This window comes from Sceloporus occidentalis, unplaced genomic scaffold (genome assembly GCF_023333645.1).
Source record: "Sceloporus occidentalis isolate IW3139 unplaced genomic scaffold, rSceOcc1.0.p SCAF_69, whole genome shotgun sequence".
Taxonomy (NCBI): domain Eukaryota; kingdom Metazoa; phylum Chordata; class Lepidosauria; order Squamata; family Phrynosomatidae; genus Sceloporus; species Sceloporus occidentalis.
In genome coordinates this window covers 4,647,078-4,672,295 of record NW_028317049.1, presented here as the reverse complement: position 1 = coordinate 4,672,295, position 25,218 = coordinate 4,647,078, and the positions used below count along the sequence as shown (strand labels likewise).

General features: G+C 43.0%; 1 protein-coding gene across 14 annotated transcripts in view; it reads left to right on the top strand.

Annotated features, from left to right (window-relative positions):
* Window positions 1–25,218, top strand: part of LOC149286425 (RNA-binding protein Musashi homolog 2) — a 538,943-nt gene that overhangs the window by 5,377 nt on the left and 508,348 nt on the right. For all 14 annotated transcript variants that reach the window (XM_089494106.1, XM_089494102.1, XM_089494104.1 and 11 more), the window contains exon 5: window positions 7,266–7,307. In XM_089494106.1, the coding sequence (XP_089350232.1) occupies window positions 7,266–7,307 (42 nt within the window). The remainder of the gene's footprint in view (window positions 1–7,265; window positions 7,308–25,218) is intronic.

The following is a 25,218-nucleotide window of genomic DNA, read 5'->3' as shown; positions in this document are numbered from 1 at the left end:
TTTCTCTTTCTCTCTCTGGGGTCTGCCCAAGATACACAAAGCGTAGTGGGATCCGTTCAGGTTTTTTACTCCCACGACAACTTTGCCGTTGCCGAACGTGGGAGTTTATTCTTGCTTGAAAGAAATGTTTTCATGGTGTTAAAAGTAGCTTGTGGGCCATTTAAATATTAAAACCCAGGCTGTGTACTTGAGATACACGTAGCTTGAAAAACTCCTCTTCCATGCGCAAAGCGCATAAAGTTAAAAAAGGGTTTTAAACAACTCGGATGTTGCTTTTCCTCCGGTTTCAAGTAAATAACCTCAGCCAAAGTAACACCTCTCTGAGGATCAGTTAAAGGTAGCCTTACATTGCTCCTTTCTTTTGCCCTTGGAGTTATTTTACCAGAGTAAAACGTTGTTCTGAGACTAAACAACTAGTACATGGGGAAAGTTATCCCTAGAAGTGAGGTCTAATACACATAGGGTACTCAAAGTGTTGGAAAGAGCTTGAAAAGATACATTCCAGTTCGATTTAAGAGCGCATGAATCGCTCCCGAATCGCCAGTAGTTCCACAGATCCTTGGTGCCGGAAAGGGATGTTTTCCTCCCGCTAAAGTTACTCCGTTAGTGAGTTTTTGCGCAGGCAAAATGAAAAGGACACTGGTAGAGGTCACTTCTGCCTTAGCTTTCTCTATGTGGGGTTGCTGGTGGTTGTGGTTGTGTCTGAGAAACTAGACGTCTGCTGCAGCTCTCCATTCAACCCCTATAATTGTTTAGCTTTAAATATGGGTATTGCGATTACCAGTATTGCCATTAAACATTGGTATTGCGACAGTTTTAAAGATCTATAAGACAGTGCTCCACTTTGCCAATGTGGGGTGTCTGTGTGTGAGCCCCCTTGAACTCAAGAGCCGGAGAGATTATGCTCTGTTGTTACTAAGAGCTGTTTTGTAATTAAAATAAAGAGAATTAAATCGGATTTTCATTTCCCTCAGTGGGTTTTTCTGGATCGAGTTCTCATAACGTTTTGTCCCAACCCTGAGGGCCTGCCTGAGCATGTTACCCATGGCCAAACATTCCTGAATTATTTGATGGAGTGGCAGGGTGGCCAAGCTAGAAGGGCGGCGGGGCATAAGGTAATAGGATTCAAATGCGCTCCTGAGAAATCAAGCTTGACACCTCTAGTTTGGGTTTTTGAACAGCGGAAGTCCTTTTCGCCACGTTGAAGGTGGCACAAAAGAAGTTCTATGCCTCCAGATGTACTTTAAGAAAAACCAGGTGGTGGAAGTCCTTTTGGCCACATTGAACATGGCAATAATCCAAGTGGTACAAAAGGAGTTATATCCCTCTGCCCCGTATCCATAGATATTATTATTATTATTATTATTATTATTATTATTATAGACGCAGCGCTGTTAAAAGTTTATTGCGCTTTCCAAAGTGATAAGAAAGATGTGTGAAAATCATACTCTAGATTATATCCATAGGTGTTGTTGTTGTTGTTGTTGTTATTATTATTGGTGCAGTGCTGTTATAAGTGTACTGTCCTTCCTAAAGCGATGAAGAAAGATGTGTGAAAACTATTCTCTAGATGGTATATCTATAAGTATTGTTATTATTATTGGTGCAGTGATGTTATGAGTGTATTGCGCTTTCCAAAGTGATAAGAAGGATGTGTGAAAATTATTATCTAGGTTATATCTCTAGGTATTATTATTATTATTATTATTATTATTATTATTGGTGCAGTACTGTTATAAGTGTATTGCACTTTCCAAAGTGATAAGAAGGATGTGTGAAAATTATTATCTAGGTTGTATCTATAGGTATTATTATTATTATTATTGGTGCAGTAATGTTATAAGTGTATTACGCTTTCCAAAGTGATAAGAAGGATGTGTGAAAATTATTATCTAGGTTATATCTATAGGTATTATTATTATTATTATTATTATTATTATTATTATTGGTGCAGTACTGTTATAAGTGTATTGCACTTTCCAAAGTGATAAGAAGGATGTGTGAAAATTATTATCTAGGTTATATCTATAGGTATTATTATTATTATTATTTTTGCAGTACTGTTATAAGTGCATTACGCTATCCAAAGTGATAAGAAGGATGTGTGAAAATTATTATCTAGGTTATATCTATAGGTATTATTATTATTATTATTATTATTATTATTAATATTGGTGCAGTACTGTTATAAGTGTATTACGCTTTCCAAAGTGATAAGAAGGATGTGTGAAAATTATTATCTAGGTTATATCTATAGGTATTATTATTATTATTATTATTATTATTATTAATATTGGTGCAGTACTGTTATAAGTGTATTACGCTTTCCAAAGTGATAAGAAAGATGTGTGAAAATTATTATCTAGGTTATATCTATAGGTATTATTATTATTATTATTAATATTGGTGCAGTACTGTTATAAGTGTATTGCACTTTCCAAAGTGATAAGAAAGATGTGTGAAAATTATTATCTAGGTTATATCTATAGGTATTATTATTATTATTATTATTTTTGCAGTACTGTTATAAGTGCATTACGCTTTCCAAAGTGATAAGAAAGATGTGTGAAAATTATTATCTAGGTTATATCTCTAGGTATTATTATTATTATTATTATTATTATTATTGGTGCAGTACTGTTATAAGTGTATTGCACTTTCCAAAGTGATAAGAAGGATGTGTGAAAATTATTATCTAGGTTATATCTATAGGTATTATTATTATTATTATTTTTGCAGTACTGTTATAAGTGCATTACGCTATCCAAAGTGATAAGAAGGATGTGTGAAAATTATTATCTAGGTTATATCTATAGGTATTATTATTATTATTATTATTATTATTATTATTATTGGTGCAGTACTGTTATAAGTGTATTGCACTTTCCAAAGTGATAAGAAGGATGTGTGAAAATTATTATCTAGGTTATATCTATAGGTATTATTATTATTATTATTTTTGCAGTACTGTTATAAGTGCATTACGCTATCCAAAGTGATAAGAAGGATGTGTGAAAATTATTATCTAGGTTATATCTATAGGTATTATTATTATTATTATTATTATTATTATTAATATTGGTGCAGTACTGTTATAAGTGTATTACGCTTTCCAAAGTGATAAGAAGGATGTGTGAAAATTATTATCTAGGTTATATCTATAGGTATTATTATTATTATTATTATTATTATTATTAATATTGGTGCAGTACTGTTATAAGTGTATTACGCTTTCCAAAGTGATAAGAAAGATGTGTGAAAATTATTATCTAGGTTATATCTATAGGTATTATTATTATTATTATTAATATTGGTGCAGTACTGTTATAAGTGTATTGCACTTTCCAAAGTGATAAGAAAGATGTGTGAAAATTATTATCTAGGTTATATCTATAGGTATTATTATTATTATTATTATTTTTGCAGTACTGTTATAAGTGCATTACGCTTTCCAAAGTGATAAGAAAGATGTGTGAAAATTATTATCTAGGTTATATCTCTAGGTATTATTATTATTATTATTATTATTATTGGTGCAGTACTGTTATAAGTGTATTGCACTTTCCAAAGTGATAAGAAGGATGTGTGAAAATTATTATCTAGGTTATATCTATAGGTATTATTATTATTATTATTATTATTATTATTATTATTGGAGCAATACTGTTATAAGTGTATTACGCTTTCCAAAGTGATAAGAAAGATGTGTGAAAATTATTATCTAGGTTATATCTATAGGTATTATTATTATTATTATTATTATTATTGGTGCAGTACTGTTATAAGTGCATTACGCTTTCCAAAGTGATAAGACGTGATAAGAAAGACATGTGAAAGTTATTAACTAGATTATATTCGTAGGTATTATTCTCATTGATGCAGTGCTGTTATAAGTGTATTGCGTTTTCCCAAAGTGATAAGAAAGATGTGTGAAAATTATTCTCTAGATCGTATCCGTAGGTATTGTTGTTATTGATGCAGTGCTGTTATAAGTGTATTGCCCTTCCCAAAGTGATAAAGAAAGGTGTGTGCTCTTGCCCTCCAACAACGTACATCTCAAATTGACATTGGGAAGACAGAGGTGGGAGAGGTGAAGCTTAGCTTCAAGAGCCACTACTACTGAATGCACTAAAGTGCGTTACCATGGCCATTTTAATGTGGGCATGTGGGGTTGAGGACCGTGCAAAGAAAGCAGCGGAGGCATGCCTGCACCATTGTTTTCAGGCTAAAAACTGCCCTCCCTGGGTTCTGCAATATGGCCTTTTGAGTTGGCTTGCCCTTAAAAGCCTGAGCCAAAAAGCCAAGAAGAGCTCTGTTAGACCTCTGATAGTTTCTTGTCCTTAAGTTCTGTCGCCTAGCCTTTTGCCTCTGTTTCAACGTCCAGCGCAGGAAGCAGCTCGGTTGGGTATTGCCATGCCATGGAAGGTGCCGCTCTTGTTTACAGTTACGTTAAAAGCTGGGTTTTTAGGTAATGGCCGCTCGTATCAGAAATAGTTCCTATTACTATTATTATTAGTCACTTCCTAGAGGACTTGTAGATACAGTAAGTAGCGTTGTTATCTGACTAACTCATTTTATTCCTAGTCGCCCATTTTTCCCCCTCCCTCCTTGTTGGCTCTTCTCGACATAGTTGACAGGGATATGCAACAGGTATGGATTTGCCACGTGGGTCGTGTCAGTTTTGAGAGTGGCGGGGAGAGTTTCCAAGCGTGATTTTTCTCCTCTTCCCAACTATACAAAGGCTGGGCATCTTTTTGTTTTTGGTCTCGCTCTTCCTGTGCTGTGTTTCTGGAACTGGACGTCTCACCCAAATTCCTCCCATTGGAAGGAAATTCGCCGCACGGCAGCATGGACAACCGGTCCAGCTTCAGCCGCATTGTATTTCGTCTCCTACCACCAGCTTCATGTTAAAATACCAACCGCTAGAATTACATTAGGACTTCGCGGAGAGTTAGCGTGGCCATTGGCCATTGCTCACCTCTGTTCCGGAAGAGGCATAATGGGAAATCTATACCTGTTGTTATTTCTCTGGTAGAACAAAGTATCTTAGACGGTGCTGAATACATACGTAGATAATGTTCATCTCTCCGAAAGGGTTAGCTTCCTAGATGAAGGTTGTTAATGTCCGTTTTCTCTCTGTGCTTCAAGAACTGTTAGACACCACTCATTTCTCAGATATATGATGGCTTTAACAAAAGTTTTTATTCCAAGTGGGACGTTGGGTTTAAGATTGCAGCTTTAGGAGTCTATCCTTTTTTACCTCCTCAACATGCCATTGACAAGCCGTCACTTTTTAATGCATGCAGCTTGGAAACGTTTTTCGTCCTGCGCTGAAGCAGATGCTGAGTTTGGTCCTTTGAGCAAAACCTTTTATGAAGGCCCAGCTCTTCATAGGTTGTGCATCTAGGTGAAGCCAATACCAGTGCTTGGAAGCAGTGCTTCATGGACTACAAGTCCCATAGCCCTAGTTATGCTGGCTTGGGACCTCTGGAGTTGTAGTCCCCCAAAACGACTTTCCCAAGCTCTGCGAGTTTCTTGCAATGAATGTAAACAGTGGGTGGGTTGATAAAATTATCCTTTGAGGCGGCAGTCCTGTAACCATTTGCCTGAGACATAACTTTTAAGTCTGTAGGGTTTTGCTCTGTTAACATCCCACACTTCTTGACAGGGCAACAAACAGTGGCCTGTTACAGACTGCCAAAATAAAGCTGCTTGGGGTCTCTTTGGAGGTATGCTGTTTAAATGATGCATGGGTCCTAAGAGGCCGGAGGTTGCGCCAAAGCCACACTCCATTCCTAAGCACTGGAGTGCAGCTTTGGTGCAGCTTCTGGATTCTTAGGATGCTCGCGCCAAAGCCACACTCCATTCCTAAGCACCGGAGTGCAGCTTTTCGTGCAGCTTCCGGATTCTTAGGATGCATGCATCATTTAAACAGCATAACTCCAAAGAGACCCCAAGCAGCTTTATTTTGGCAGTCTGTAACAGGCCAGTGTTTAGCAACAAGCCTCAGTTCCAAACCATGAAGAGGCTTATTTATTTTGGCTACGATTAATTCTAAAGTACAAAGCAACTGCCCTTATAATGTAGCAGTGCTATGCGTCCCTCTCTCTCTGCCCTGTTCCGCTTCGCCATCTGTGCAAAAGAAGGTTAGAAAGGTATGCTAGGTATGCAGCGGCGTTTTGCTCACATCGGGTGATCCCAGAATATTTCAGGCGCATCCGGACAAACAGTGGATTTGAGACTGCCATCTCAGAGCCCCAAACAAATATAGCAGAGAGTTAATTCACCCGTAGGATTTGCTTCCCAGCGCGTGAGTTTAGGATTGCAGCTTTGGGGATCATTCCTTTTTCTTATTCTCAACATGCCATTGACAAGTCATCGCTTTTTAATTTATGTGGCAGCTACCAATTATGGGTTTTAGCGCCTACCAAAATCTATTTGAATAGGTGACTTTGTTTTGTAGGAAGGATAGCACTGGACTTTCGGGACTCTGTTCTTCCAGTCTTTTCACATCTTCGATGCTGTATTGGGGCTACAGTCACAGAGGCCTGTTACAGACTGCCAAAATAAATCTGCTTGGGGTCTCTTTGGAGGTATGCTGTTTAAATGATGCATGCACCCTAAGAATCCGGAAGCTGCACCAAAGCTGCACTCCAGTGCTTAGGAATGGAGTGTGGCTTTGGCGCAACCTCTGGACTATTAGGACCCATGCATCATTTAAATAACATGCCTCCAAAGAGACCCCAAGCAGCTTTATTTTGGCAGTCTGTAACAGGCCAGAAGAAGGAAAGGAAAAGTTTTTCTTGCTGGCACTTTAGCAGAAAGTCATTTAAAACCAGCAGTTGCTGGGTTGTGTGTGTGTGTGTTTTTAACAAATACTTCTCTTAAACTGTGGAGGCGTTAACAGCCCCAAAGAAAATAAACACAAACAGCCTGAAGATTGTATGTGTGTTTGTGTATGCTGAAAAATCAAAAGTGTTTGTAGATAGACATTATATAATGCCTGTCTATATATCTAGCAATATACAGTATTGCTGGTAGCTCAAAGAGTACATTGGTTCCCTTTCCTAGCCATTCTCACTCCATGTCTGCTCCAACCTTTCCATTCATTACCTGCTTTTTTTCTTTGCAAGACTCTTATACCTGAGAAATGAGGGTTTTAACCAGGCAGTCTACACCTTTGGGCTTTATTCTTTATATTTGGCCGTATTCAGGAAAATGCACCAGTCAACCTTGCTTTCCCTTTTTTCTTTCCCCCAACACAGATTGACCCTAAAGTTGCGTTTCCTCGACGAGCTCAGCCTAAGGTAAGAAAGAAGGCTCAATGATGTTTATTTAAAGGCATGCTTCACAGCTTTCAAGTTTGGGGTAGGAATGAACTTGGATTGGAGGCCGGCACGCTTTGGCGTCTTCAGAGCCTTTGGAGGGTTGAACTGTGTCTCCAGCGCAACCATCTCTGGGTCGTCTCGGGGATGATGGAGCCTCTGCTAGGAGAAGCCTTTTCGGGGAGTTGTCTCCCTCTTTTCTCTGACCCTAATAACCGAATTATTGCTATGTTGAGCAGCTGCGACAGGCTGAAACGGTAAAGCCCTGGTCCTTCCGCCTGAGGTTAAAATTGATCATTTTAAAACAACATTCTTCGCATTGATGGATATGTCTGTGTGGGATCACAGTGCTCTCTTTCTCGCTATGTTTTTTGGGGCAAAAACGTTTCCGCTTCCCTGTTTTATTTCCGGCCTCCAATGCAAAACTTTCAGAAAAGTGCTTTTTATGCTTACAAACTGTAGAGTTAAATGAGTGTTTGGCTGGTATTGGAAAATCTAGGTTCTTCTGAGAAAGCTTGGAAAGGACAAGAGCGGAAACAAAGAGCCTTAAATTTGAGTTGATAAGGGATGTGTTATTTTTTTCGCCTTCTCTTTCTCCTCCTCCTCTTCCTCTCTCTTTCTCTTCCTTCTCCTTCTCCTCCTCTTTCTCCTTCTCCTCTTTCTCCTCCTCCTCCTCTCTCTTTCTCTTCCTTCTCCTCCTCCTCCTCCTCCTCCTCCTCCTCCTCCTCTCTCTTTCTCTTCCTTCTCCTTCTCCTCCTCTTTCTCCTTCTCCTCTTTCTCCTCCTCCTCCTCTCTCTTTCTCTTCCTTCTCCTTCTCCTCCTCCTCCTCCTCCTCCTCTCGCTTTCTCTTCCTTCTCCTCCTCTTTCTCCTTCTCCTCCTCCTCTTTCTCCTCCTGCTCCTCCTCTCTCTTTCTCTTCCTTCTCCTCCTCCTTCTCCTCCTCCTCTTTCTCCTCCTCCTCCTCCTCCTCTCTCTTTCTCTTCCTTCTCCTCCTCCTCCTCTTTCTCCTTCTCCTCCTCCTCTTTCTCCTCCTCCTCCTCTCTCTTTCTCTTCCTCCTCCTCCTCCTCTCGCTTTCTCTTCCTTCTCCTCCTCTTTCTCCTTCTCCTCCTCCTCTTTCTCCTCCTCCTCCTCCTCTCTCTTTCTCTTCCTTCTCCTTTTCCTCCTCCTTCTCCTCCTCCTCTTTCTCCTCCTCCTCCTCCTCTCTCTTTCTCTTCCTTCTCCTTCTCCTCCTCCTTCTCCTCCTCCTCTTTCTCCTCCTCCTCCTCCTCTCTCTTTCTCTTCCTTCTCCTTCTCCTCCTCCTCCTCCTCTCTCTTTCTCTTCCTTCTCCTTCTCCTCCTCTTTCTCTTTCTCCTCCTCCTCTTTCTCCTCCTCCTCCTCCTCTCTCTTTCTCTTCCATCTCCTTCTCCTCCTCCTCTTTCTCCTCCTCCTCCTCTCTCTTTCTCTTCCTTCTCCTTCTCCTCCTCTTTCTCCTCCTCCTCCTCCTCTCTTTCTCTTCCTTCTCCTTCTCCTCCTCTTTCTCCTTCTCCTCCTCCTCTTTCTCCTCCTCCTCCTCTCTCTTTCTCTTCCTTCTCCTTCTCCTTCTCCTCCTCCTCCTCTCTCTTTCTCTTCCTCCTCCTCCTCCTCCTCCTCCTCCTCCTCCTCTTTCTCCTTTCCCTCCTTCTCTTTCTCCTCCTTCTCCTCCTCCTCTTTCTTCTTCCTCTTCCTCTGGATTGCCTTGTTGTAATACATTTGGTCTCTTGCAAGGGCATGTCAGTCATGTTTCTCTGAGGTCTACCTCCGAAAACAAACTCAGTACCAGGGTTGTTGCGAAGCCAGCTTTTGAAATTGGCTCGCTCTGTCTTAGCGTGGGGCTGCTGTTTGGCTTTCTTAGACCGGAAGTATTTATTCCACATTATGTTATTATTTTTTTCCTTTTCCATTTATTGATTTTAAAAAGAAAATCATTCTTCTCAGTAAGTACTGGGACTTCTAGCACCAATGGCACATCTTCCAGACTGTCCTGGCAGTTGGGAATAATCAATCCATTTGGGCACGAAATTCATGGCTGCTTTTCCCAGGAGGGAAGGAAAAAGGAGGTGAACACAGTTTCTATCTGCAAGGGGGGTTTATATTTGAGACAGCTTCCTCGCTATCCCATCTTCTTAGGGAGAAAAGCCGGAGCAATGTGGGCTTCAGTAAATGTATTGGGAAGTCCAGCCTAGGTGCGAAGCACATTGCTGGGTTTGGTGCAGCCTATTTGGAAACGTCGCCTGGGAACACAGAGGCCTTACTTTCTTAGAATTTATGAGTAGAGGCAGTGAATGAGTTTGGTTTGTTTACTAGCTTCGAGTCTTTGCTAGGCTAGTAAACCAGATTTTTGACAGGCCTCCCTTTGACACTGTCCCTTAAAAATAACCCCCCATCCCAGCCCTTTGACTTTGAGGACTCTCAGCTGCACAACCTTTTGAATTTGTATGGCTTCCAGAGTTACATGGATTTACTGGGGTGGTTTGTTTTTTATGTTGTATTCTGTCCATCTGTTAAGAGGAAGAGTGTCCATCTGTGGTAATGCAAGTCTGGGCCATCCCAAGACATTTTGCTGCCCGAGGAGGAAAAGTATTAAGTGGTCCTTCATGACTTATAGTTCATCATACTCAAGACTGACCAGGTTATGTTGGCACAAGCGCTTCTCTGGCTTATTGGTGATAAATACACAAATTAGTTAGGCCTGTTACAGACTGCCAAAATAAAGCTGCTTTGGGTCTCTTTGGAGGTATGCTGTTTAAATGATGCATGCATCCTAAGAATCCAGAAGCTGCACCAAAGCCACACTCCATTCCTAAGCACTGGAATGCAGCTTTGGTGCAGCTTCCGGATTCTTAGGGTGCATGCATCATTTAAATAGCATACCTCCAAAGAGACCTGAAGCAGCTTTATTTTGGCAGTCTGTAACAGGCCTTAGTCACTGCTGCTTTTGCAAATGCAGGGCATCAACAGAATATGTGTCCAAACTGGATCTGTTCGAATGGATTGATTTAGGAATCAAGGGACTTCAGTTCGTTTTGTCTAACAATGAGCATTCCTTGCTTAATAAAACCCTATGAAATTCATGGGGTCACCATTAGTGACTTTAACACACATCCACAATATTAGGTATAAAGGGTACAACACAGAGGAGGGAAAAAGTGAGCACTTTGAAAGTAAACACAGTTGTTGTTATAAGTATTTTTAACCCACCCTTTGTTTTAAAATGTCAGGGCAGTGCACCAGAAGAGCGGAAAGCAAAGCATTTTAGCATCTAATACAAAGGGGTGAAACAAAGCAGCCAACAAATAGACTGCCATAATGCTTTAAAGCAGTGATTCCCAAACTTTGGTCCTCCAGGTGTTTTGCACTTCAGCTCCCAGAAGCCTCAGCCACCTTGGCCAACAGACAGGGATTCTGGGAGCTGAAGTCCAAAACACCTGGAGGAACCAAAGTTTGGGAATCACTGCTTTAAAATGTCTGTTTTTCTCAATGGAGTTTTAACCTGGCATTGGGACGATGGTACTTTCAATACCAGTAGCATTTTGATAGCGAAGAATGTAAGCGGATGGAGGAGAGTCTAAAAGCTATGGGAACCCAGTTCCTTTTTGCAAGTATATATATATATCCTCATAGGTGATTGTATGAGGATGCTTATACAAATGTTTGCATGAAGTAAAAAAATAAAGAATGTAACTACTATACAAAGTAGTGGCCAAGTCTAGTCAATGTCTTCGGCTATTTATGTCTCCTTGGTATTTAAGGAAAAGTCTAGATTGCTTTTGTCAAACCACCCCTGAGGCCACATACTAGCTGAATGAGCATTCATTAAATGGGTAGGGTCTGTCAACTTAGCAAAATTAGTTGGCTGGCTAAATGGCAGTGTCATCCGCCACAGTTGAGAGAACCTAGTGGAACAGATACATTTCCATTCACCTTTAAAACCGCTCTCATACTTGCTAAGCCTTACTGAAGAAGGTAGTTGCAGGGCCTTATCTGTGAAGGCCCCACTCTTGGCTCCTTACACAACATTCTCTTCAGGAAGGCAGACTTATAACAGAGAAGACATCAAAGGTAGGCAATATACATTTGCATCCCTTTTCCAGAGTAGTTTTAACAACGTCTTATTTCAGATGCTTGTACGAATATACATTTTTACTAAAATTGACCGGGAAGAGGCAGATTAAAAAAAGCTTTACGTCGAAGGTGGGCAACTTCTGGCTTTTTAAGTGTTGAACTATAGCTTTTATTGTCATTTATTGTTTGAGCTGCTAGGAGCAGCAGCTCCAAGGAGGTTGCAGTTTTCCGAACCCTGTTTAAATGCAGCTTTTTGTGGGGATTTAGAGTGTCTATGGCTCAGTTTCAGCATAACACAGACCATAGTTCTTGGTCCCCAAACTATATTTTGAGCTTCTAAATGTATAAGGGAAGACCCTCAGTACCAGTGGACTTGATAGTGAAGAACGTTCATAAGAGGATGGAGGAGGGTCTAAAAGCTATGGAAATCCAGTTCCTTTCTCCAAGTACATAGTCGTCCCTTGGATTCGGTGACTTTTTGTTCAAGGTTTTCAATTTCCGCGGACGAGAAGCCAGGAAGGACAAAATGGTGTGCGACTATTAAAAACAATGGGGCTCCAATACTTGTGTTGTCTTCTGATTCATGTGTGTATGTGTGTGTGTGTGTGTCCAGAACAGATCCCCTGCGAATCGGAACGGATGACTGTATATATCCCCATAGATGACTATGTTTGCATGTGGTATTTCCCCCCGTAAAAAATAACTCAAGGCTTTCTCGATATTGAACTGCTAACTCACAGTCAAGGCTGTAAGGAGAAGGAAGACGCAAAGATAAAAGATTTACAATCTCAGAGACCTCCATCTGTTCAGAAGTCTCTTGTTAACTTTGTAGGAATATGGAGGGGCTGTTTGCCAGCTCCTTAACTTTTGGGCCATACTTAAGTTTTGAATCATATACCTCCTCCCCAACTAATAGGAGGTAATTCATGTCTAGATTTCCCTCCCAGGTTGGTATCACGATTGAGAGCTGCAAGGGCTGTGGGTCTAGTCCATCGACGTCTTTGCCTTCTCCCCTCCACACCTTTCTTTCTCCTTTCCGCCTTGCATATTCCAACCTGGGCATGGGGGGGGGGAACAGGTACCAGAGCTAGGGGTGGGTATGTGTTGAAATTGTCTCCTCCAAAACTGGAGATTCATCAGCAGCCTTGGAAGGAGATTTCTTCTCTTTCCTTTAGCTTTTTTGGAGCATGGGATTGCACCGGTAGAGCAGCTTGTTGGCCTGTGCTTTTTCTCTGTTCCCAGCACTTGGATTCTAACTGCATGCATTCACTTTTGTCTCCGTAGTACAAGCAATCTCTGGAGGAGAGCATGATTCGGTTTGTTTGGACATCTTGCCAAGTGGTGCAAATTACAACTGAAACCATGACTGTCTGCATTTGGCTTTCTGATGGATAGCAACAGCAATACCATTTACATTTCTATACCACTTCATACAGCACTCAGTAGTCTCTAAGCAGTTTACAACATCTAAGCTATTTCCCCCCCCCCCCCCCAACAAGCTGGGTACTCATTTTAGTGACCTACGGAAGGATGCCAGGCTTGATGGATTGCAAACCATGCTTTGTTAGTCGAGGCAGTCCACCGAACCACTGTTTTGTTTGAATTCAAAGATATAGCTATGTTAGTCTGTAGAATCAGTACGTAGAGAGACCTCACTGAAAGAAGTTGGCAGCAAGAGCTTTCATAGACTTCAGCCTACTGCTTCAGATGCATTTGTGTTGCTGTTTGGTTTGTTGTTCTTGTATTCCTCCAAGGCCTTTCCAACTTGCGGCGATTCTATTGCAGGGTTTCCTTGGCCCATTTCTTCAGAGTGGGTTTGCTGTTGCCGTCTTCTGAGGCTGAGAGCGTGCAACTTGTCATCCGGTGGGTTTCCATGCATTTCCGTTCCTTTACCTTGGCAGGACCTGAGCTAATGAGTTTGACAGGCGAGTTGCCCGGAAGCAATTCCCTCACCAATGACTCTAGTAGTTGCAAAGCCATAGTGTGGGTGTGTTTTCTAACAGCCATCCCTATATGCCATAATAAGAATAGTGGTGTATGGATCCTAGGAGGGGGGAAAAACTGTTTGCAGCTGAGTTTGGTTTTTTCCCTTCCTTTCTTGGATTGACTTCCATTGTAAAATCTCATCCACATGTTTGAAGCTTTGGTTGCTTCTGTTTTTCTTGCGGCTTCTTCTAATAGCATTGACTTACATGTCTTTTCACACTCTGAGTTGCATTCCAGAGGCAGACATCTACCCTTCAGTCGCTCGCATCTTCAGGCTGTTTGCGTATGTGCCTTCGCTCCACGCTGAGCTGGTTTGGGTGGGATTCCAGGAGATGGATTGACATGAAGGATTGAAATAGGTGAAGGATGTCCCTGGTTCAAAAGGGGTTGGGAAAGCAAAAAGCCTACATGTTGGGTGTCCTTACACTGCCTGCGTTGATGTGTGACAGCTTGACTTATCCTTTCTGATTCAGAAGGAGGTAGATTCCTTAAAAGCATGGTGAACATTTGATATGATTGCTCAGACTTGCAGCCGAATTGCCAGAACAGCAGTATTCAACCAAGTTTCATATTTTGCACACTTAGGAGCCTGTTGGCAGGATCCAGCCAATGTCGAACACTTCCAACAGACCGCTAAACTTCTCCTTTTGATTTGAGAGGTTTCGACGTACGTTGAACTGAATGAGACTGAAAAGCCCTTAATTTTTGCCTGGATCGTGTCCAAATGTTGCCTTATTCAAAAAGTTCGGAAATGTTATATATAAGCCAGTTGCTGCCGTAGGGTTATATATAAGCCAGTTGCTGTTCTCTCTCTCATGCTGAAGCTTATCACTGTCTTTGGGCTTTCGAGTTCATTCGCAGGTGTTTAGAGCCAGGGTAGTGAAGTAGTTTGAGTATTTGACTTGGGCTCTGAAGCCATATAAACCCACTGGCTGACCTTCGACAAGTCACACACTCTCGGCCTTAGAAGAAAGCAAAGGCAAAAGCCACTGTTACATTTTTCCGTTTTGCTTGCAGTGGCATCTCTGTAGCTTAATGTGTGCGTGTTGTATGCCTTCGAACAATTTCCGACTTATGGTGAACTTATCATAGGGTTCTCTTGTCCAGATTTGTTTGGGGAGGCATTGCCTTTGCTTTGCTCTGAGGCCGAGAGAGAGCGATTTGCTTAAGTTCACTCAATGGGTTTCAGTGACCAAGTATGGATTCAAACCCTGCTCTCCAGAGTCATAATCCAACATCCAAACCGCTATGCCATTCTGGCCTGTAGCTTTTTAAAGGCCTGGTTTCCAAGGTCTGGAGTTTGGGGAATGTGATGATTTCTTGTATTGCAAACCACCTAAGTCTTCACACTTGGAGGTTCAGTGAAATATGAAAATGTATGTTGACTTCCATGCTCAGCATGTGGTACCCGCAGGTATCTTAACTCTCCTTTTTGGGTTATTTCTCTCTACATCGGTTTCATTTTGGGGCCAAAAACCTTAGGCAGCAGAGTGACCTTGGAAGTGTCATTGCCGTCATTCTGGCTTTCTGGTTGCCAAAACAAAACACACATTTGTGGTCTCTCCTTTAGGATCCGTCACTTGAACGAGGATTCTGAGCTGAAAAGTTAATGTGGTCGAGTTTTAATAGATTGTGTTTGCTTTCCAGATGCAAAAGTTTACCCGAACTAGTTGACAGGTTGTATTTGTGGCACTTGTGGAACAGCTCTTCAGTTAGAATCATAGAATCATAGAATCGTAGAGTTGGAAGAGACCACTAGGGCCATCCAGTCCAACCTCAATCTGCCATGCAGGAAATCCAATTCAAAGCATCCCTGACAGATGGCCATCCAGCCTCTGTTTAAAGACCTCCAAGGAAGGAGACTCTATCACCCTCCGAGGAAGGAGTGCATTCCACTGTCGAACAGCCCTTACTGTCAGGAAGTTCCTCCTAATGTTCAGGTGGAATCTCTTTTGCTGTAGCTTGCATCCACTGTTCCGGGTCCTGTTCTCTGGAGCAGCAGAAAACAAGCTTGCTCCCTCTTCAATATGACATCCTTTCAAATATTTAAACAGGGCTATCATATCACCTCTTAACCTTCTTTTCTCCAGGCTAAACATCCCCAGCTCCCTAAGTCGTTCCTCATAGGGCATCGTCTCCAGACCCTTCACCATTTTTGTCACCCTCCTTTGGACACATGGCTCCAGTTTCTCAATGTCCTTTCTGAATTGTGGTGCCCAGAACTGGACACAATATTCCAGGTGGGGCCTGACCAAAGCAGAATACAGTGGCACTATTACGTCTCTTGATCTAGACACTATACTTCTATTGATGCAGCCTAAAATAGCATTGGCCTTTTTAGCTGCCGCATCACACTGTTCACTCATGTTCAATTTGTGGTCTACTTGGACTCCTAGATCCCTTTCACACGTAGTTTCATTCAGCCAGGTGTCACCCATCCTATATCTGTGCATTTTATTTTTCCGCCCTAAGTGCAATACCTTACATTTGAACACAGTTGAACACACTCTTGTCATCCTGAGCCCTAGACACTTGCAACTTCCCTCCTTGATCAGGGGCTGTGATATTTCACCCAAGATTGGTGTGTGTGTGTGCGTGTGTTTTTGCAATAAAGTATTTGAAAGAATAAAAATGTGTAGCGAAAATGTAAATTTATTACAGTGACGGAGTACCTCCCTGATTCTTGTCATAGTGTTCTAGGTTTCTTTTTAACAAAAGAAAGAGAGCCATTAGGGCTGAAGGGTGGGATATAAATACCTAAACAAACAAACAAACCTCTCCGAAGAGGCTTCTATTAGTCCATGCTTTGCCATGTTCATATGGAATGTTTCTCCTACGTATCGGCCGACATTCTGTTAGTCAGTTACAAGGTCATAAACGAGACTTACGACCGCATAACTGTTTCCCATTCACTTTTATGATGGTAGTACCATTGCCACGATTGTAAATGCCTCTGAAACCCACCTCAAAACCCAGTCAGCTATCCTGAGCCATGGAGCTCTATGAACAGGGCACTGCGGGATGCCATGACCAGCCCCTCCGATTGCTGAGTGATATTGGCACGAAGAGTTGGGATAGGACCACCTAGATCAGTGGTTCTCAACCTTGGGCTCTCCTAATGTTTTGGACTTCCAACTCCCAGAAGTCCCAGCCAGCTTGCCCAAATGATCGGGGATTCTGGGAGCTGAAGTCTAAAATGCTTGATGGACCCAATGTTGAGAACCACTGTCCTAGGAGTCCTTGCTGATGGGAATAGCAATAACAAGTGCATTTCTATACTGCTTATCAGTGAAGTAGCGCTCCTTAAGCGGTTTACAATCTGTCAGTCAGTTGCTCCCAACAAAGTTGAGGACTGCATTTTACAGACCTATGGAAGGCTGAGTGGACCTTGGAGCCCTTCTCTAGGATCGACCTTAGGAAGGAGGACCTAAGAAGAAGAAGAACCTAGGAAGGAGCTGGATGCGTTGCCCTTCTCTAGGATTGACCTTAGGAAGGAGGACCTAAGAAGAAGAAGAAGAACCTAGGAAGGAGCTGGATGCGTTGCCCTTCTCTAGGATTGACCTTAGGAAGGAGGACCTAAGAAGAAGAAGAAGAACCTAGGAAGGAGCTGGATGCGTTGCCCTTCTCTAGGATTGACCTTAGGAAGGAGGACCTAAGAAGAAGAAGAAGAACCTAGGAAGGAGCTGGATGCGTTGCCCTTCTCTAGGATCGACCTTAGGAAGGAGGACCTAAGAAGAAGAAGAAGAACCTAGGAAGGAGCTGGATGCGTTGCCCTTCTCTAGGATCGACCTTAGGAAGGAGGACCTAAGAAGAAGAAGAAGAACCTAGGAAGGAGCTGGATGCGTTGCCCTTCTCTAGGATCGACCTTAGGAAGGAGGACCTAAGAAGAAGAAGAACCTAGGAAGGAGCTGGATGCGTTGCCCTTCTCTAGGATCGACCTTAGGAAGGAGGACCTAAGAAGAAGAAGAACCTAGGAAGGAGCTGGATGCGTTGCCCTTCTCTAGGATCGACCTTAGGAAGGAGGACCTAAGAAGAAGAAGAACCTAGGAAGGAGCTGGATGCGTTGCCCTTCTCTAGGATCGACCTTAGGAAGGAGGACCTAAGAAGAAGAAGAACCTAGGAAGGAGCTGGATGCGTTGCCCTTCTCTAGGATCGACCTTAGGAAGGAGGGCCTAAGAAGAAGAAGAACCTAGGAAGGAGCTGGATGCGTTGCCCTTCTCTAGGATCGACCTTAGGAAGGAGGACCTAAGAAGAAGAAGAACCTAGGAAGGAGCTGGATGCGTTGCCCTTCTCTAGGATTGACCTTAGGAAGGAGGACCTAAGAAGAAGAAGAACCTAGGAAGGAGCTGGATGCGTTGTCCTACAATACTTTGCTTTCCAGAGCTCCAGTGGTTGAGATGGCTGGATGGCTTTTGAGATGGTTTTCCCATCCGAAGATGGACCATAGCTATGATAGTGTAGCTTCTCCTGAGGCAGGTTCTTGGACTTCATGTGTAGACTGCTTACACATTCAGTACTCGGCCCATTGGCCTGCTTTCGATTGGCACTCCCAACTAGTGTTGACCTATTCCATCCATTGTTGAATAGTGAGGCAGCACTTAATGTGAATGTCATTGTGTGAGTCTACTTTAGTTAGGACTACCAGGAGAATTCAAGCTGTTGCGTGTTTGTGATTCATTTAGGGTTCAGTGTGGCCTTATGCATTAGCCCACAAAAGCCCAGTCTACATACAGAGTCAGGATATAATTTCCAGGTGTATACTGAAATCCACATTGCATTTATTGTTTTCATGTTTGTTCCTTGGCTCAGTCCAAAATTCTGGTGTTTGCTCTTCAAAGCCCTTTAATCGTCTAGGATCAGAATACCTTTGGAATCACTTTCTCCCATATGAACCTGGGATTTGGAGGTCTGGACCTGCGTCTGGGTGCCATAACGGTCCACCAACTGGGCATGAGAGGAGACACTTCTTTCCACCAAACTTAACACTTTTCCTAGTGAGATCCACTAGTGTTGTTTCCTATCTGTAGGCAGACTATGACAACCCACTTGTCGCTGTAAATGTATCTTTAAAGGTTGTGCCGTCTGAATTTTGAACGCATCTGTTGATGTTTCTTCGGAATACTCTCTGCTTTCAGTATCTTACTGACACCGGCGGGTTTTTTTTTTAGTGCTATTCATAGCTTATTTTGAGTGTAATTTACAGGAAAATCATGCCTATTTAAATCTTTCACTTAGACATTTGTGAGCTCAAGAGAAATAAAGAAGCGTGTTTTCGTAGAAGCCCTCGCCGCCTAAGCAAGAACAAACTACGAACGCATTGGGGGATCCCACCCTCGGCTTGTGAGGCTGCTGATTCATTGCAGTGATTTTGAGTGGCTTACTTAATATAGCCTTGACTGTGTAGTAACTGAACTTGCCTTATACCAAATCAGTCCATTGCCCATCGATAGTCCAATATGGTCTGCTTAACAGTGGCATTGTGTTAGGAAGTCTGCCTTTGCTTTTCCACCATCTGATCTTTTCATTACTAGGGATGTGAACTTGGGACCTTCCATGTACGGAGCAGGTGCTTTTCCATTGGGCTGTGAAGCTTGTCAGTACGTCACACAAGCCAGTCCTTTTAGTAGGTATGGGAACATTCCTTCCATTGTGGGTTTAACAGTGGTTAACAGTGGCGGTCGGTCTGCACCTATCCATTCTACATCATTAGTATTTGGATGCCCCTACAACAATGTGAAGTTGAAGGCTTTCATGGCCGGCATCCATAGTTTTTTGTGGGGTTTTTTGGGCTATGTGGCCATGTTCTAGAAGAGTTTATTCCTGACATTTTGCTAGCGTCTGTGGCTGGCATCTTCACATTGGAAGTCAGAACATTTGCTGGAAAGACGTTCGTTTACATGAATCCTTTCTCTTTAACCTGGTTGCCTACTTGCTTGTTCTCAACTTGCTTGTGGGTAAGATGTCACAGCTTCTATGGTCCTGTAGACAGCTATTTAGTGGAAGAGACTAGCCTTGTGCGGTTGGCATTGCTTGGTTTTGTGGCTAATGGTAGAGGATAAACTTTGCGTCTTTGTGGCTAACGATAGAGCAGTGATGGCGAACCTTTTCGAGGCCGAGTGCCCAAACTGCAACCCAAAACTCACTTATTTATTGCAAAGTGCCATGTCCCTCTGGCTTTCTAGTAACAAACTCTGTGCAGGGACGACGACACATGTGCTCACAGAGAGGGCTCTGAGTGCCACCTCTGGCACGCGTGCCATAGGTTCGCCATCACTGTGATAGAGTATAAACTTTGCATCTTCGGTTGCTTAGTTTAAGGGGCGTAAAAAGGGCAAGACATTTTTTTAAAAAGAGAGCTGACGGGCATCTGACTTTGGAAAGCAGCTCTTTCATCCCAGAACATTTTTTCCTTGCTTGCAAATGTGGTTAGCTTGGCTCCGCCGTCCATGTGAGAATCGAGACCAAATCTGTTGCATGTGTATTTCTCTGTTTGGACAGGAGTTTAATATTCTGAGCCAATGGAGGAAATGCATCTCTAGCTGAGCGAGTCTTGCCAGTCTCATAAGAGTCTTGTCCGTCTCATAAGATGTCTTTTCCCCCTTTTCTCCTCCTTCTAAGTGGTTGCAGAGCCTGGGGCTGCTTTCTGGAAAAGAAGCAAGGCTGTTGCACACTCTCTCTGTGTATATGAGTGTGTGTGTACATACACGCATTTTTAAGACCAACATTGACTTTCACAACCTTCTTGTCAAGGTGACAGAATGGGAAGCCTTCAGTAGCTGTCCTCACAATCTTTCTCGATAGTGACGGGATGGAACCAGAAAGTCATGGCTCTTGCCAACTTTGCGGTAGAACAACCTTGCTGCTTAATGGACCTGAGCAGGCCTGGTTTTGTGGAGGTTTAACTTGAGTAATACAGCAGTAGTCTCCTTCTCCTCCTCCTCAAAGGTATGTGTGTATGTGGCGTGTGAGTATGTAAAAGTACATTATGATTCCCGCTATCTAATGTTCAGGCATGCATGAGTGGCTTAGTAGATATATCCAGTCAAAATGGGGCTACCCTTTATGGGTCAGAATGGGGGAGCCCCCATCTGTAGAGCCATAGCAACAGTATTAAGGACCCCAAAAATGGAGCATGTTGAGCTATGGAATAATGACTGTATCTGGGAGCAATGGTAAATATAGGCCTGTTACAGACAGCCAAAATAAAGCTGCTTCGAGTCACAGTGGAGGTATAGTGTTTCAATGATGCACCATCCTAAGAGTCCAGAAGCCACACCAAAGTCATGATCCAGTCTTGAGCGTGGCTTTGGTGCGACTTCTGGACTCTTAGGACGCATGCAGGATTGAAACACCATACCTCCACTGTGACTCGAAGCAGCTTTATTTTGGCTGTCTGTAACAGGCCATAGAATAGAATAAGGGATTTCCAAGCTTTTGTTTTCCAAGTGTCCTCCACTCCTGAACCGCTCTTACAGCCAAGATGTTCTTCCTAATGTTTAGGTGGAATCTCTTTTCTTGTAATTGGATACCGCCTGCAAATAAACCTAAATGCGAACGTCACGTTTCGAGATTAATTCTGTGCTCGTTTTCCTTATTCACGTTCACGGAACTGATTTGGGAGAAGATGGAGATTTATATCAGGGTGATGTTGTTTTCTTCCTTTCCCGGTGGGTTTCTATATCTCTCTCCTAATGGGGAAGGTGCCAAGTGTACGAAGAGGGGTGGATAAAGATCCCTTCTTCCCTGCTAACCTTTTTAATGCTGCGATGTCAGGCCGAAGAAAGCAGAAAAGAAGCAAGCGTGAGAGAGAGGCTTCTCTCCGCTTCCCAACTTTCCAAGCAGCAAGCATCTCTGTCTACTAAGCACTCAGCCGTTATCAGCCTGCGGGTAGGTCTGCTAATGACTGATCTAAAACCATCAAATTCATTTATTTGTCACTGCCAGTGACAACCCAGTTAATGATAATAGATTCTGTACCCTTCCCCCCTTCCTTTTCTTTTTTGGCCTGTTGCCTTGCCTGATTCCTTCTCTTCCCTCCCCGCCGCCCCCTGATCTGCTGAGAATCTGTGCTACTGAGAAAATACGGGGACTTATTTTTAGCAGGGTTGCTGGAAATAGTGTAACGCAGCATGCGCCTTAGATGTAGCTTATGTGAAGGGAAATGCAATTATGCCTTGCGCTCCCCCTTCCCGCTTTTAATTGAAGCGCCTTGTACAATCTGGAGCATTAGGGTGGTATTATTTTCAGAGCGAGGTATATGGTAGTGTGCTGGGCGAATGGCAGCTGTGGGAAAGACACTTTACATGTGGTAGTTGCAGGTCTGGTTGCTTGTAAACATTGGTATATTCGAGATGTGGTGGCTGATGCGCATGGGGAGGCATCCCAAATGGCAGTGACTGATTCCTGCTTGTGGCAAGAAAAGAATGCATTGGACACCTTAAACTGGATATGCAGATCCTCCCAACAATTTGCAGATGAAAACCAGTATGTTTGCAGCCAGAGTGTGGTCAAGATGGCAAATGTTATTAAATGAAGAAGGACACACAAACTAGGAGAGGCTACAGCAGTTTGCCTTTGCCACAGCCTACTGGGAAGAGCAAGCTTCCTTCCCTTCTTGTCCCCAATGTTGAGTTTATCATTATTTACTGTATGTATAACCAGCTCCTCAGCCAGAGTGGCTTACAGATACTTATACCTTTCTTGGGCTAACCAAAATGCACAATTACATGGCGCAAGCTTTTGAAGTCACACTGGCTTCTTCATCAGGCAAACAAGCGAAAGAAATTAAAGATGTAACTAAGACCAGAAACAGAAAATGCAGGCCTATTGCATTAGTTCCATAATTTGGATCTCCTTGGTGTCTTTCCTTTCAGACCTAGTCTTTTAGTGGGAAGGGTAAGGCAATTGTAGTTTCTGCTTTTCATCCTCATCCCTACGTAGATGGTCAGCGAGGGCAGCAAATGGACAGGCAGCTGCGGGATGGAGGCTCTGGACAGCAGCACTGTGCTTCCCTTTTAAGGGATGTGGATGATGCTGCGGACATTTAGTTCCAGCCCTTTGAGCATTTGCCAGAAGTCACTGCTTGGTGGAGAAGTAGTTTTTATAAAAGGTTTCTTTTTCCAGAACATGGCCGCATAGCCCGAAAACCCCACAAAAAAACCCTATAGATCCCGGCAGTGAAAGCCTTTAACTTCATGCCAAAAACTGGCTTCTGACTTTCCTTTCCATGGTTGTCCATCTCTGTATAGTAATCATACCTCTCTTTCTATAAACTACATCTTATGCTTCTTCTATTAATCCACTCGCACTAATTTTCCAAACTGCTTGCAGGATTTTCAAGTACAGTGGTACCCCGGGATACGAATTGACCGCGTTACGAAATTTCCGGGGTACGAAAAAGTTAGATTTAAAAAAACTGTTCCGGGTTACGAAGATTTTTTCGGGTTACGAAATTTTTTTCGGCGCGAAATTCAAATGTGAAGCGCGGCTAGCGGCTTTCCAGCGCCTTTTCGGGTTGCGAAATGTATCGGGTTACGAACGGCGCCGCGGAACGAATTAATTTCGTAACCCGAGGTCCTACTGTACTTGCTCTAGGCCCAGAGGCACTATCTGTCTGTGCCTTGGCTTTCTTTCTTTCTAATTTCTGTACTCGTTTGTTAGATTTATACCCTGTTCTTTCTTGAGAAACAAGTTATAATATTAGAACAGAACTCGGCTAATTATCATATTAAAACACAGCTGAATGAAGGATGATTTAAAAAGGCATCAAGAAAGCAATTTTAAAAAAACCCATCGAAAGAGAAAATAACAACACCCACCTTTGTTGTTGAAAAAACAACACACACTTGGCAGCCACAGTCTTGTGGCCCTTGCAAATTCACATCCAGGGCACAGCCGCTGAGAAGGAATAGGCCATGGAACTGAATCCAGCCACTTCTGTAGTGAATTGGGGCTAACCGTGTCTTGTTCCAGAACTGGATGTAGTTCTAGGCCTCTCCATGAATACCTTCCTTGCCAGACACTGGCACATATTACAGCGATAGCATACAGCATAATGAAGCATGATATAGCAGAGTAACGTCCTAGCAGTTTTGCCGATGGAGTCCAGACACTGGCACATGTTACAGCGATAGCATACAGCATGATGAAGCATGATATAGCAGAGTAACGTCCTAGCAGTTTCGCCGATGGAGTCCAGACACTGGCACATGTTACAGCGATAGCATACAGCATGATGAAGCATGATATAGCAGAGTAACGTCCTAGCAGTTTCGCCGATGGAGTCCAGACACTGGCACATGTTACAGCGATAGCATACAGCATAATGAAGCATGATATAGCAGAGTAACGTCCTAGCAGTTTCGCCGATGGAGTCCAGACACTGGCACATGTTACAGCGACAGCATACAGCATGATGAAGCATGATATAGCAGAGTAACGTCCTAGCAGTTTCGCCGATGGAGTCCAGACACTGGCACATGTTACAGCGATAGCATACAGCATGATGAAGCATGATATAGCAGAGTAACGTCCTAGCAGTTTCGCCGATGGAGTCCAGACACTGGCACATGTTACAGCGATAGCATACAGCATAATGAAGCATGATATAGCAGAGTAACGTCCTAGCAGTTTCGCCGATGGAGTCCAGACACTGGCACATGTTACAGCGATAGCATACAACATGATGAAGCATGATATGGCAGAGTAACGTCCTAGCAGTTTCGCCGATGGAGTCCAGACACTGGCACATGTTACAGCGATAGCATACAGCATAATGAAGCATGATATAGCAGAGTAACATCCTAGCGGTTTCGCCGATGGAGTCCAGACACTGGCACATGTTACAGCGATAGCATGCAGCATAATGAAGCATGATATAGCAGAGTAACGTCCTAGCGGTTTCGCCGATGGAGTCCAGACACTGGCACATGTTACAGCGATAGCATACAGCATGATGAAGCATGATATAGCAGAGTAACGTCCTAGCAGTTTCGCCGATGGAGTCCAGACACTGGCACATGTTACAGCGATAGCATACAGCATGATGAAGCATGATATAGCAGAGTAACGTCCTAGCAGTTTCGCCGATGGAGTCCAGACACTGGCACATGTTACAGCGATAGCATACAGCATGATGAAGCATGATATAGCAGAGTAACGTCCTAGCAGTTTCGCCGATGGAGTCCAGACACTGGCACATGTTACAGCGATAGCATACAGCATAATGAAGCATGATATAGCAGAGTAACATCCTAGCAGTTTCGCTGATGGAGTCCAGCATCACAACCAATACTAGAACTGGTCCCCCAAACAAATGCTACCAAGACTGTTCCTTGGCTAGAAACCAAGTTCCCCATCACTGGAATTTCAAGAGGAGTCCCAGGGTTGGGATGGCACCCTCCAAGGCTAGTGGAAGATGGGCTCCCATGGATTATAGAGTGCAAAAGCAAACAAAGAAAACCAGTGTGTGCAAGTATGACCCATCTGCCTTCCCTCTGACAGCTATGAGAATGCAAGCAGGTAAGCAACAGAAGTAAACTTACTCCCTCAGTCTGTTTTCATCCTTCATATTTTACCTTCATATCCCTTCTCCAAACTGCTAGGCAAAAAGTATCCAACAAGGTCACCAATACAAGTTAACCTTTTCATGTTAACCTTCCATAGTGGTAGAATTCAAAGATATAGCCATGTTAGTCTGTAGGGTCAGTATGTAGAGAGATCTTGTATCACCTTTAAATCTAACTAAAGAAAGAAGTTGGCATCAGGAGCTTTCCTAGACTTCACTCTACTTCCTCAGATGCATAGTCACCAGTCTCAAAGGTGCTA